This window comes from Mytilus edulis, chromosome 7 (genome assembly GCF_963676685.1).
Source record: "Mytilus edulis chromosome 7, xbMytEdul2.2, whole genome shotgun sequence".
Classification (NCBI taxonomy): Eukaryota; Metazoa; Mollusca; class Bivalvia; order Mytilida; family Mytilidae; genus Mytilus; species Mytilus edulis.
In genome coordinates this window covers 30,508,656-30,523,192 of record NC_092350.1, presented here as the reverse complement: position 1 = coordinate 30,523,192, position 14,537 = coordinate 30,508,656, and the positions used below count along the sequence as shown (strand labels likewise).

Sequence of the window (14,537 nt, the reverse complement as noted above, 5' to 3'; positions counted from 1 at the left end):
TAGCTATTAACTGGAAAGTAGAATGCTTCTGCTACATACATATACAATGCACATATATCGGGTACTAGCATCATTAAGTAATGCTAAATTACTGAATTCTTCACAAAGATGGCAATGGTTTACTGGCTTAGTTGTCAAACAAATTCGTTACCATAATAGATGAACCATGTCGAGTAGATTTTTCGGAAATTATCATCTTTATTGGGTTTCTTGTAGCCTTGCCATAAAAATTGGAGCCAAACTAGGCTTGTGTTTGAAGTATTTGTATTTTTATCCATCTGATGAGTTAAGCCTTTGTAAACTGATTTGTATAGTTCGTTCTTATGATGTGCTGTTACACCACTGTCCCAGGTTAGGGGGAGGGTTGGGATAACATGTTTAATCCCGCCACATTCTGTATTGATGTACCTGTTCTAAGTCAGGAGCCTGTAATTCAGTTGTTGTCGTTTTTTTATGAGTTACATATTTGTCTGTCGTTCATTTTTTTGTACTATTTTTCACGTTTGAATTTTTTACATTGCCATTTAGGGACCTTTTATAGCCAATTATGCGGATTGGGCTCTGCTCAACGTTAAAGGCCGTACGTTGACAAATAGTTGTTAATCTTTGTGTCATTTGATCTTGGTAGAGTGTTGTCTAACAGGCAATTATACCACATCATCTGTTTATATGCATGCGCGACAATCACAACTGAATGAAGCAGCATACTTAATTGGTAAATGTCTTCCCAAGGAGGTCCCAAAGTAAGGACTTACCTAGCACTGAAATTAACTTTTGTATTAGTTTCTGACAAATGCATCTGAATATCTTTTAGCATGTTCAGTCAAAGAAAAACATGTGAAAATATTTTAAAATCGAGAGCAAGAAATCATTGTTTTGTGTATTGGAAAAACTTTAAGGAAGATTCATTCAATCGTACATATACGACATACATTTCTATCATTTCCAATAGTGAGAGTTAAGTTCTGTTGTTTTTAATTCTGGTAGCTATCAGACTATATCTTCTTCATGATAATCCAGAATACAACAAATTGGATATATAGCAAAACCGTGGTTCTCAAAAAGAAAGATTTCAAATTAAAAGAATGAAAAAAAGCAATTGTGATTTTCCGGAAAAAAAGGTAGGATCCAATCACAGCCCTCCACACCCCTGGCACAGCCACTGAGTAAACTATTTTCAACGGGTTTTCTTATCTGAAGTACACGATAAGCTTGTGTGGTATGCATACATAATTGTTCAATATATCCTTTTCCCTCGATGTAGTATCTGACAATTAATGTGTTACGAGTCATATAATCCACAGGTATTTGGGGCATGGACCCCCCTTAAAAAAAATGTTTGGCGTTTTTTTTTTTTATTTATTTACAATTTTCTACTATGTATAAACATATATCAAGTCTCAACAATCCATTGCTAGTCGATTGCAATAACTTGATATATGTTTATATATTGCAGAAAATTGTAAATAAATTAAAAAAACACAAAACATTTTTTTTAGTGAGGTCCAAAAAAGGGGGTTACATGCCCCAAATACCCATGATACTAATCAAGAGACAACGTTTCAGTTATTATATAAAATCTGTAATGAAAATTCATGAACCTTCATGCACAAAGATGTTTTCATAGTGACGACATAAAATTTCCCACTAGTTACCGATACCAGTAATCAGACTTAAACGACAAAATCGAATTGAAAACTGTTAATTATGTTACAGTGCTTCTAAAAAATCATTGATCCACTTGCTTGCTTTGTTTGCTTGGTTGTTTGCAAACAATAGGCAGGCGGAGTTTCAGTCAGTTTTTACATATGCTGGAATTTGAGTGGACCATAAGAATTGACATGAAATGAATTTAATCTTTATTGTCCAATCAAATTTCAGTAAATAGTAAACAAAGATCCAAACAAAGATAGCAAGCAAGTTAATCAATGAGTTATCCGAGATGAGTTGTTTTGCATGCTGTTAATATAGATGTGCTGTAAATTGCCAGGAACATATTTTGTTTTGATTTTTCAGGATTTTTTCAGGCCAATTTTGCAAATTACAGTCAGTTGAGTTATTCAATTTTTTTTCTGACCACCCATAAAAAAAATGAAAAGGACTCGTCCAATATTAATTAATTTACCGCATGGAGTGTAATTTGAAATTGGACCGTAAAGGTTTTTAATCTTGACAATTTTAAGTAATAACGAAATAAAAACATATCTTGTATGGGTTTATTTTGCAACCGTAGGAACATCTTGTTCTTAATCAAGATTATTGATAAATTCAGCCCTTCTCTTTGCAAGTCCAGCACACGTCTCAACTATACAAGAGAGTTCCCATCTAGTGTGGCGGTAAATTGCTCCGATAACCCGGAAAGTTTTAAGCTCTTTTATAACATGCTCAACAAAAATTCTCCTCTTCTTGTGCAGTTTGTTAAATTTTCGTTTCCTCCTTTTTTCATTGCGAGGCAGTCTTGCTATTTCATTTGCTTTATACGGCGTCACCAGAGGTCTTGTATTTGGATAAATACTGTCTGCAAGGATAAACCCATTGGCAGGAAAATCAAGATCAAGTCCAGGACCGATACGCTTCATCTGTTGATACGCGAAAGCGTCATTATCATGGCCCAGAAATCCGGAGTGAATATGACAGATATTTTTTTCGTTATCTATAACCACCTGTAAAACATAAATTAAGTCGAGAGTGAAAATAAACATGATCCTTATCGATCAAAGTTACTCCGTTAACAAAATACTTACAGTAATGTAAGCATATACATGTAGATTTGATAGCATTCTGAAAATTGTTGTGCATCGTTTTTTTATTATTCGTATGGATGAAATTATTTCATACATTGGCTGATTCATAGGTAGGTACCGAACATTAGAAGTCCCTCGGGCATGTCCCCCTCCCCTCCCCGGTTTTTTCTTGCATAATTTCAGACAAGAGTTACTTAAAATAGACACGATAGAAACATCCATATTCCTCAAACCCGATGAGCTTGAATTATGGATCCCCCCCCCACAAAACAGAAATACTAATTTGATGAGAAAGAAACAGGAATGGGTTTAGTATTTCAAAAATAGAGATATGAAAAGGGTACGAACAGGTGGAAAGAATAACGTGTGTATACAACAACTTTTTCTTGCTGAAATTCATGAATAACAAAATTGAATTCTATATTTAAAAAATATGACGAATCAAATAGTGCTTTGCTGTCAGAGAAAGTTTGTATAGCTTTATGATTTTTTTTCATTTATTGAAAGACTGGTGAATCTTTTCATAATTTTGTTTAACCCTGTCAACCGATCAATGGAGAGAAAAAGGTTGGATTGTCGTAGATGTCGCATGTACTACTAGTATATTTTAAATCACATGTAAATTGAAAAAAATAATTCACATGTATACATATTTCGAATAAAAAATGCGAAATTGAGCTTTTTAGTTTTCATAGAAATTATGTATTTTTACATAACCACAAAAAAAATATTCTATATCAATTTTAAAGTTATAAATACATTCTAATAAAAAATCAAACCAAAAAAGGGGGAGGGGCGAGTTTTAGAGGTTCGGTATCCAGTCAAGTGCTTGTGTCTGTGTCCTTTGTCTATAAAGTTTTAAAATTTAAATTCATGCAAATAGTTACTTTGAAAATTCCGTATCATATGATCACTAATGCTGTATGTGTAAATCTTTAAATACTTATAGTCGAATCGTAATAGTCTTAAAATTAAGTGTTTGTAGATAGCTTAATATATATATATATAGCTTGTAAATGCTTAAATTTTCATCCAAAAAAAAGTCACATATTTTGCCGTAAAAATCACATGCTCACATAAGTGTTTTAAATTTCTTTTTGTACGTAAAAAAGGGGGGGGGGGGTAATCATTACTATGTGATCCTTTTTAAGGTGTCTTAACAATATGCGAAAAAATATAATTCAACATATACTTGTACCTGGGTGTGTATACAATGGAACTTTCTGTGACCACTGTAAAATTCTTCTTGTGGTTCGGTTTGCGGCACCAAAATTTCATGCGAAGTTCCATCGATGCATCCCAAAACGTTGGGCATTTCGGGCCACTTTCCATTTCTCCGATGCCAAGTATTCCTATCTGGCCACACTATTGTTCTGGCAACTTCTTCCCATAAAATTATCCACATTTTCTTTATAATAGTATAAACAGTTGGTACACTTATGCCAAAATATTGAGATAACATCGAATATGTTGGATATTGGCGGAGCCATATCAAAGTCATCAACAGTCTGTTTTCAAGGGTCATGAACCTTACTCCATATCGAAAACCAGCAGTTCTTGGTGTAATTGCCAATACCAACTCCTGAAATGAGCGTGGGCTTTCCCCAGAAAGTATCCAAAAATCAAATGGTCGATTTTGCAGAACAGAAAAGACATCCCGTGCTTCATATGTGTGAGGTATTCCTTCAAATTCCAAAATTCTATTCCTTATTGTAAGGTTTACGTGTGGTAAGACGAACCTCATATTCCGTACATAACAAGAATACATATTCATAAACATTATGAACACGAAATCCTCATCTGACTTGTATGGAAGAAGCATACAATTTTTTAACATTCGATACTGCATGTACATCATTAAAATCATAGCAAAAAGAGTGTCCCTTCCGTTCATTATGAAGCTTTAAAAACACATTTATTTTATTATACATGTATACCAGTTCAGGTATTAAAGCTGAATATAAGGTATCCGATGGGAATTCAAACCTCATATATAGTGTATAAAATATATATATATATATACTAGTACCTATAAATATTGAAAATCAAAAAAGCTAGATTTAAGCGATATTTTTTTTATTATTTTTTTTTATTATACATCGAAATGTAAATAAAATTTAATAAAAAGCAGATAAAAGTTAAAGGACCTCCTGTTTTGGTCCATAAGAAGTTGTTTATTTATTTGAGACCTCTGATTGGACATACAGAAAAAAACATTTATATCCCAACATTGCAAAATGGCTTTGAAAGCAAAGGAGGTGCGTGTCGAAGTTTCTCTAAATGAGAAAATAATGATTGCCAAAAACTATGAAAAAACTCGCTGCAATTGGCCGAGGATATTGGAAAATATTAGAAGCAATATAGATGAACTACCTGGACAGGCCAAGTCGTTGTACCTAGAGGGGGATTTCCAGAAATTAAGAAGACGAATGTCCGACCAGATGAAAAAGTTAACAAAGGATGGGGCTATCATTACCAATGAAGAGTTAAAAGAAATCGTTGAAAGAATAAGGGAAATGGAGAGCAGATACTCCGGACAAGCTGGAGACCATCCCAAAGATAAAGAAGTTATCTCAAAAAAGGTACTTTAGAGTTAATTTTGACGCATTGTCGGGTGTGTTTGATCAGTTGATTAGATTCATTATTTTTTTTAATTTTGTAAATTCCCCTTTCTCGTAAAAAGTGTAATTTTCATTAGTCATAAGATTTCATCAAAAGATTAAAGTATCTACAACTATCTAAGACAGTGTTCAACCATTTGAAATTCGGGGGGGGGGGGGGGGGGCTATGGGTTTTTTTCCGGAAAAACTAGATTTTCGCCTATAGCCTATGCCTATGGCGAAAAACAATCTATTTTTTTGGCGACAAATTAAGGAGGTTCATCATAACAAATGGACAAATATGGCCGTATTTTCACCTAAAAAAACTACCCCTCCCCTCCCCAAAAATCCAAATGATTACTGCCTTACTATATTTTTAAAGTTTTTGGTTGACCCCTCGATCGGTAGACATCCTTTCGTAAAGAAAACAAATTGAAAATTCTGGCGACTTTTCCGACAATTGAAATTTGAAGATAAAAGATGTGTGCTGTTACTATAAAAAAAGGGAGTCAAAACGATGAATGAACAACAATAATTATAGCTTTGTTTTGAACTACATGTTAAGTTGGTGATTATTTCCAAATAAATAGTTTTTTATCTTTTTTAATTGCTTAGTTTCGTATTTGAAAGTGTAGCAGGATGAAGCCCTCGCCATAAACTTCTATATATACTGTTCAAATGATCTGGACTGTTATCAATTATAGTTAGATTTTTTTTATTATTTTCTGATTATTTAATCCCATTGACCCATTCGTGAAAAAAATTATTACGGAAATAACTTAACAAATCAGCAAATATAAAGCGACAACTATCTGATTTTTTTTTCCTTTTTGTTATACTACTTTTTTGTTGAGAATTAACTTAAATAAATCAGTACATCTTACGTTTTTCTTTACAGCTGTGCAAACGAGGACATTCTGGTGTGCCTATAGCACAAAAAGAAATAGAAAAAGAAATAGAAGCTGTGGTTAAAAGGAGAATGCTAGATGATGACCACAGAGAAGCAGCGATAGAGGTACCAGCAGAAAATCCGTCTAGTTCGGAAGAAGATGAACCTCCTTTGGTACAAGCCCAACCACCAGCGCCAAGAAAGTCAACATCTGAATTGGCACGAGAGACATATGAAGCGGTTAAAGAGAGCATAGAACGAGGAAAAACATTGGAATCAAAGATGGACAAATGCATGGACAAGTTTTTATCCATGTGATTTTTGAGAAATGAAGTTATTTTTTGATACCAATATGTTGTTCAGTTGTATATCTTTAGTATTTATTAACAAAAAATGAGATATGATTGCCAATAAAAAAAAATCTCCACAAGACACCATATGACACAGAAATTACACAGGTCATGGTACGGCCTTCAACAATGTGCTAAGTTTATACCGCATAGTGAGCTATGAAAGGCCCCTCCAAACTATAATATCAAAATAAAATCGTCATCCAGAGGTCACATCCAGGTCTTCAACAATGTGGAAACGTTTGCAAGATATGAATAGCTGGTATAGCAATACAAAGATAACACTACAAAAAATACTAGTATTATATTTTTAGAAGCCCGGATGACACATTTCACACAAATGGCCAAATTGTTTCATTATATTACAAAAAAGTACAAAAAATTAGCATGAATAATATGATAACCAAATAAACAAAAAACTTCAGACAATTCTACATCTTTTGGTATATATTTGATAAAAATCGCTCATACAGTTTCTTGGTAATAATTTTTGGAAAAATATTGATTTAAGTTGAAATTAAGTATTGGATCTTTCTCAACATGTCAAAACAGGTTTTTTTATCCCCTATTTTTCGTACAGTCTGCGACTTTTGTCGCAGAAAGCTCGTCATGGGGATAGTGATACGATGGAGTCGGCGGTGGAGTTAGCTGCCTTCTTAAATTGAAGGTTGGAAAACTAAATGCTTCATACTTTGTAAAAAAATGCCTCAGTCGTGTGATGAATTTATCGTCTGTCACATGTCCATTGTCCTTGACCTCATTTGCATAGTGCAGTGACTATTTAAAATTCTTTTTTTTTAATAGTGAGTAATATGATAACTATTTTTGGTATTGCGCGTACCTTGCAAGTTTCTCATGCCCGTCAAATAGTTTATAGTTGACCTCGATCACTTTTCATGGATTAGTGAACACGGTTAAGTTTTAACGGTCAAGTCTATAAGCAAGAGAGCCTTAGCTTAGAGAGGTCTAGTATATTCACTGTAAGACTAAGTTGTACATGTCTAACTGGCAGATACACATGCACCATCTGACCTTGAACTCATTTTCAGTTGTCAAAGTTAAGTTTTTATTTAGTTTTGGTATTTTTTCAAATACTATATTTGGTGTATGGGATATTTTATATGCAAGTCTTGCATGTTTTATTTGACCTTGACCTCATTTTCACGGTTCATTGTGCAGTGTTAAGTTCTTGTGTTTTAGTTTTCTTGAAATATCAGTAATAGGTCAACTTTATTTGTTGTATGGACGAATTTTAAGATGTTTATGTCTGCCTTGTGTTGTTCATCTGATCTCGACCTCAATGGGTCATTTTCATGGTTAATGTCAATGTTTATATATAAAAAAAAAGATGTGGTATGGTTGCCAATGAGACAACTGCCCACAAGAGACCAAAATGACACAAACATTAGCAACTATAGGTCACCATAAGGCTGTTAATAATGAGCAAAGCCCATACCACATAGTCAGCTATAAAAGGCCCGATAAGACAATGTAAAACAAATAAAACGAGAAAACTAACGGCCTTATTTATATATAAAAAAAAAGAACGACAAACAAGTATGAAACACACAAACAAATCACGCCCACCGAATTACACCCACATACATACATAATTTATTTTTTCTTGTTTAAGTCTGTTTCTTAGAACCTTTGAGCTATAGGCCAACTATTTTTAGTGTATTGAATAATTGTAATGAGTACATGTAGATTCAATATTTTATTATAGTCTCACCACGTACAAGTTTTTGTGCTAGCTGTAGTAAATCTTTATATCAATGACTATCAATATAAGTAGTTTATTATATTTGGAACACGACAGACCTTCCAAGAGTTGCTTCGTTATTACTAACAAGTTCGACCTTAATAAAAGAAGAGAGTATTTCGAATGGCAAACAATAAAAAAAGTCCTTTTTAAATGCACAAAAGGTATTCTGGTTATTTAGATACAGAGAAATGATATTTGGTGTTTGGATTGAACGATAACTGGCGTAGTTACAAGGTAAAATGGTTATTGCCATCATTCTTCGCCCGTTTTCTTCAATGGCTAATCTTTTAAAGTCCCAAAGCTTCGCTAAACAAATTTTACGTGATCCGTATTAATTTAAATTATTTCAGTCAACCATGCAAAACTAAATTCATCGTCTAAAAATTTACAAAAATGCTAAAATTGTGAAAATGTCAGTAATGTAGTATGACTTAATAATGCTAGTACCTGATATATGTGCACTGTAATGTCAAAATCAGCCCATGTTCATGTAGCTGAATCATTTCACTTTCCAATTAATAACTAAAAGTTTACATTTTAACAATTTGTAAAACTGCTATATTTTGGGGCCAAAGGGGGTCTTAATGTATACCTAACTCCTTTCTAATTATTCTTAATTACTTGCTTGATTGTAAAATTAAACCTGTAAACCTGTAGACTTGTTAACCTTCACACATCACTTTAGTAAAGATTTTTTAAATGCTCTTTCAAAATTTGTCTCACCCTAAATATACTAATTTCCAATTTGATTAATTTTTTTTTAACTCAAATTTTTTTAACTCAAAAAGCTGTGAATTCAATTTCATGCAGTCAAAATCAGAACCAAAAATATCTTCATTTTAATATCAAAGCGCTCTCCCCACACACCCCGAAATCGAAATGTCTGTACCTGAAACATGAATGTTATTTTAGAATTAAAACAATATTATAACTATGATGAGTATCTGGTTGAAATCTGAAATGATTGAACTGGCGAAGGGAGACAACCACAATTTGAATTAAGTCTTAAAAGTCCGTAGAATTGTACGCTTAAGTTACTTGCGTTAACGTACGTAAGTTTCGTTTGAAACTTAAAATTCTCTAATATTAAAACGTTGGTGCCAATATAGCATAGACGTTAAATAAGTATTTAACAAGTTGATTTCTTTAAAAAAAATGCAAAACGAAAAGCAATCGTAAACCCAAATGCTTATTTGGCATTAAATATCAGATAATTGTTTAATAAAGATGCATTGTTTTATATTATTTTTGTTGTATAACAATTAGAAACTGACCTTGATTGTTTACTTAAATGTAAAAACTGTTCAATGTGGGATGAAATATTCTTGTTTAAGGAATCAATTTTTTATCTCCTTTCTCCGGAAAGACAACATGCTAAATCACCCACTGGATATTCCATTCTAAGCTGCTTTTTTTGGGGGTTTTTTTTTTAGAGTAACTTTTCAGGCTAAAGTTCAAATGCAAATGTCAATTAATCATGATTGTATGTTTTTGAAGCCAGTTTGAAAATAGATAAAAATTCTAATCTGCATTCTTTTTTGATAATCCCAAAATAAAACCTTTTTTTTAAACATTTCAAACTGGTTTATACATATATTATATTTATATTATATAAACAAGTCTAAATCATGGTTTATATACATACAACTACTCTAAATATCATAACAACGATGTTAAATCTGCAAATTGCGGTAGCAAATTAAGTTTTTTTCCCTCGCCGAAATATTTACAGATAATTACATTTATTATACTAAAAGTTTGTTTAAAGTGTTGATGAGTTTACACGGACCAAAAAGTAGTTTCCGCGGTTTTACTCTCATCATTTGGCGTCCGTCGTCGTCCGTCGTCCGTCGTCATTAACTTTAAGAAAAATCTTATCCACAAAAACCAATGGGCAAAATTTAACCAAACGTGGCCACACTCATCATTAGGGTAATCTAGTTTAAAAAATGTGTAGGGTATCCCGGCCAATTAACCAAGATTGCCGCCATTGCTAAAAATAAAACATAGTTGTAAAATGTAGATTTTGGCTTAAATCTCTAAAACCAAAGCATTTAGAGCGAAGCAAATCTGATAGGGTAAAAATTGTGTATCAGGTCAAGGTATTTATGCCCTGAAATTTTCAGATGAATCGGACAACCCGTTGTTAGGTTGCTGCCCCGAATTGGTACTTTTAAGGATTTTTTTCTGTTTTTGGTTATAAATATCTTGAATATTATTATAGATAAAGATAAACTGTAAACAGCCATTATGTTCAACAAAGTCAGATCTACAAATAAATCAACATCACCAAAATTGTCAGTTGACCCCTTAAGAAGTAATTGCTCTTTATAGTCAATTCTTAACAATTTTTCGTTAATCTTTCCCTCTGAAACTACTGAAAGAAAGGAGTAGGGACAATAAGGCCCTTATTTGGCCAAAAAATTACTGCAAATTTAAAAGTTATCATTGGTATTCTCAAATAACTGAAAACCGTACTACAGTACAAGGTACTCAGAGAAACAAAACACATTTGACATTGAACAAGTTTCCATGGCAACAAATCATGATTTATTTTGCATATTATTTTGTAAAATTTCGTGATTTCCTTATTTTTTTATCAAATTTTATGCATATTTTCGATTGAAAAAGTATGTGCGCACCCAAAAAACAACTTTATATTTGGTGGGATCATGTCAATAGTAATAATAAAGCTTCTGTTAAATTATTTTGTTGTTTCTTGTCTGCGCACGATGTTTCAATAACAGAAATTAAGATGAAAAACTGCATAAAATCTGTATTTTTCATTGTTTTTTTTTTTCAAATAGTACATAATGTGACGTAATTGTGACCTCATCAGGTAAAAATCTTAATGTTTTTCTTTTATATTTCTTGAACCTATGTATTTCAAAACATTATTTGCCAATTTGGAATAGATATCAAACATTATTTTTTTGGGGCCAAATCCAGGCTTTAATGCCCCTCCCTACTCCTTTAAATAAACTTGTCCACAATCATCATTAGGGTATCTTGTTTTAAAACTGTGTCTGATGACCCCGCCTGCGAACCAAGATAGCATATATGGCTAAAAATAGTACATAGGATAAAATGCAGTTTGCAGTTTTTGGCTCATCTCCATATAACCAAAGCATAGAGAGCAAACTTGACAAACAGAGCCTCTAGTTTTATTTGCTTTCATTCTAAAAACTGTAATAAATAATTTAAGCGGTCAGCAAGGGAAACTTACAAACATTTCTATATGGGTGGCCTCTCATATTGGAGTGTTTGACTTTCAATGATTGTCCATGCTCCTGTCGAAAGCGAGGAAGGCATTAACTGTTACCGTTCATCCGTTCGTCATTTTTGTGTGTCTGTACTTTACCTTATCTTATTTAACTCATACACAATGTTTAGAACAAAAACCTCGCGAACAGCATGGACATATGTGTACTCATTATTTTGTTATTTTACCCTGCTTTTAAAAAAGTAGGGGTAAATTATTTTACCTCTGTCTGTCCGTTCGTCGATCCATACGTCCATCCGTACATCGATCCATCTGTCAATCCGTCCGTCCGTTCCATGAATACTTTTCGTCGCAATGTTCTTAGGAACTACATTACAAGGATTCCTCAGGGATTATATAGGTCTATATATATATTATAAATAAGAGTGAACAGTCAAAACTACATATTACATTTTTTATTACTTTTCCTGATTATGTCTATTATCATGATAAGATTAATAGGTAAAGTAGATACTATAAACAGAAAAAATTAATCCGAAATACAAAATACAAGGGCAAAGTTTAAACATGATGGAACATATCGGATGACTGTGTCACGGCAATAATACCATAAACAATTATTTTGAGTGTCTGCCTGTTATTCAGACAACCACAATATTTTTTACTTAAAAAACTTAAAGGCTTCAGAAAAGTTATAGGATTGTGTTTAATTTTAAAAAAAAAAACCTAAATATAAAAAAAGTATATATATATACCAGATGTGAGATTGATGCTCTGTGGAGTCTTTTCATGAAGATCCACATCATAACAATTTTCTATACTCTATATACCATATATTTACAGGCTGGTATAAAAAGTGGCCACTTGAGTATTGCTTTAGAGCCTGAAGCAGCTGCTATTTACTGCCAGCACTTTATGACTGATCGAAATAATCGAGAAAAAAATGCTTTTGCAGAGACAATTAAAGCAGGAATGAAGTACATGGTAGTTGACCTTGGAGGTAAATAAGTTTGTGCTTTACGAGGTCAGAAAGTTCGAAAAGGTATCGTCAATTACAAACCTCCAATGAAGATAACAGATGTTTTGTCATTACGTATGCTTAATACAAGAAAGTCAAGCAGCCAACTATCAATCAATCTTAAATAAATAACAAAAAACAAATCCTAATTACACGAGACATTTGAAAACATTATAGTAAAATTGAGAATGTAAATGGGGAGTTTGTCAAAGAGACGACGACCCGACCAAAGAACAGACACCAGCTTAATGCCACCATAGGGTTTCAATGCAGCACTGCCGCACCTGGAGGCGTGTTTTAGCTGGCCCCTAAACAAAAATATATACTAGATCAGTGTGAATGGGCGTCATAATAAACTCTGAAATATACTCACTAGAAACTAAAATTAAAAATCATAAAAGATGGACAGGCTCACAATGGGGTGGGACTAAACATGTTTCTTTTTTTAATTTCAACACCCCCCCCCCCCCACTTGACCTATAACCAATGTAGTAAAAAACAATACGCACAGTAGAACTCAGTTCGATGTCAGAATAGGTAATAAAAAAAACTAAACAAAATGAAATGGTACATAAATTGACAAAGGACTACTAGCAATTACTAACATGCCAGCTCCATACCCCAATTTACAATAACCTTGACAAATCTCAATACTGTCACTACTAGCCTAGCTTGTTTGTAGTATGTTCGAATGTCTTCTCTACGGGTGTTGCTAAACGTCGGAAATGGAAAACGGAACGGAAACAGAAACGGAAAGACACTTTTATATAGACGGAATTTAAGGGGGGAAATAAAGAACTATGAAAATCAGTAGATCTTGTCTTGCTGGTAATTTTTGCTATTAAAAGTTATATCAATAATTTACCATATATTTCAATATACGAGGCGAACGTGCAAGTGAGAAAATTCGTCATATAAGTTCGAGAACTCCTGTAAGAAGTCATTTGACTGTTTTTAAGTAAATGGAAATTAGGTAGAGCCAGGGAGTACAAATGTACTATTCTTATAGTTTTATAGTATTATAGTCCCAGGTAGAGCTCCATATTGAAGGGAAATTGAGAATGAAAACGGGGAATATGTCAAAGAGGCAACAACCCGACCAAAGAGCAGACAACGAGTAAGATTCGAATTTAAGTATCATTTAGATTAATTAAGATTTTGAGTTGAAATTCGAGCTATTTTATATGTCTTTTTGAGTTCGTAATTAAATTTTCTATCGCGGAACAAGGGCTTTTGCTTAGGCCTCCGAAAAGAGGGCTCCGGGATATGCGTACTAAATAAACAATGTTGCAAAACGCACCATAGGAGTTGAAATAAAGTTAGATGTGGTGTGATTGTCAATGAGACAACTATCCACCAGAGTTTAAATGCAGTGGATATAAGAAATTATATATAGGCAACCGTATAGCCTTCAACACTTGGTATAGTCAGCTACAAAATGCCACCAAGCACTATGTGAAAAAAAATCAATCTTTAAACAGATTTCAATATGTCGTTTGTTTAATGTGCTTTGGATGGGTATCGCCAACGTTAAAGTTCAAATTAAAAATCGAGTGGTTGTTCAGAGTTATTTGGTATGAAAAAGGGCAACGGCAGACAATAATAAAAAAATAAAATCCTAAAAATTTTACAGTATTTCGGACATAATTGGGATATCCCCACACCACTTGGTCCTGTTATTTGATCAGAAGTTCTCAAATAGAAGCAGTATTATAATAAATTTGTAAAATATTCAACGGAACGCTGTGTCTCGCCTGATATTGATTGGTGCTTTCAGTGTAAAAGCGTAATGTTGGTCGGCTGTACATTCATCGGTCAAAAAAAAGTGTTTTTCTGTAGATGCTTTTTCTATATATTGAGGGGAAACTCATATACAAGTTATAAAACACATCGGACTAAGCGACAAAGCGTCAATTCTGTAAAATAAGAATTCTCCGATTTTTTTTCC

At 33.1% G+C, this 14,537-nt stretch overlaps 2 protein-coding genes across 4 annotated transcripts in view; both read left to right on the top strand.

Moving 5' to 3' along the window:
- The window catches only part of LOC139481228 (heat shock 70 kDa protein 12A-like), an 86,965-nt gene that overhangs the window by 59,417 nt on the left and 13,011 nt on the right, over positions 1-14,537 (top strand). For all 3 annotated transcript variants that reach the window (XM_071264399.1, XM_071264398.1, XM_071264397.1), the window contains one exon: positions 12,415-12,571. In XM_071264399.1, the coding sequence (XP_071120500.1) occupies positions 12,415-12,571 (157 nt within the window). The remainder of the gene's footprint in view (positions 1-12,414; positions 12,572-14,537) is intronic.
- Positions 5,162-6,813, top strand: LOC139482849 (uncharacterized). Its single transcript, XM_071266890.1, has 2 exons — positions 5,162-5,326; positions 6,243-6,813. Exons 1-2 carry the CDS (start codon positions 5,174-5,176, stop codon positions 6,549-6,551), a joined length of 462 nt encoding a protein of 153 aa, XP_071122991.1. The 5' UTR covers positions 5,162-5,173; the 3' UTR covers positions 6,552-6,813.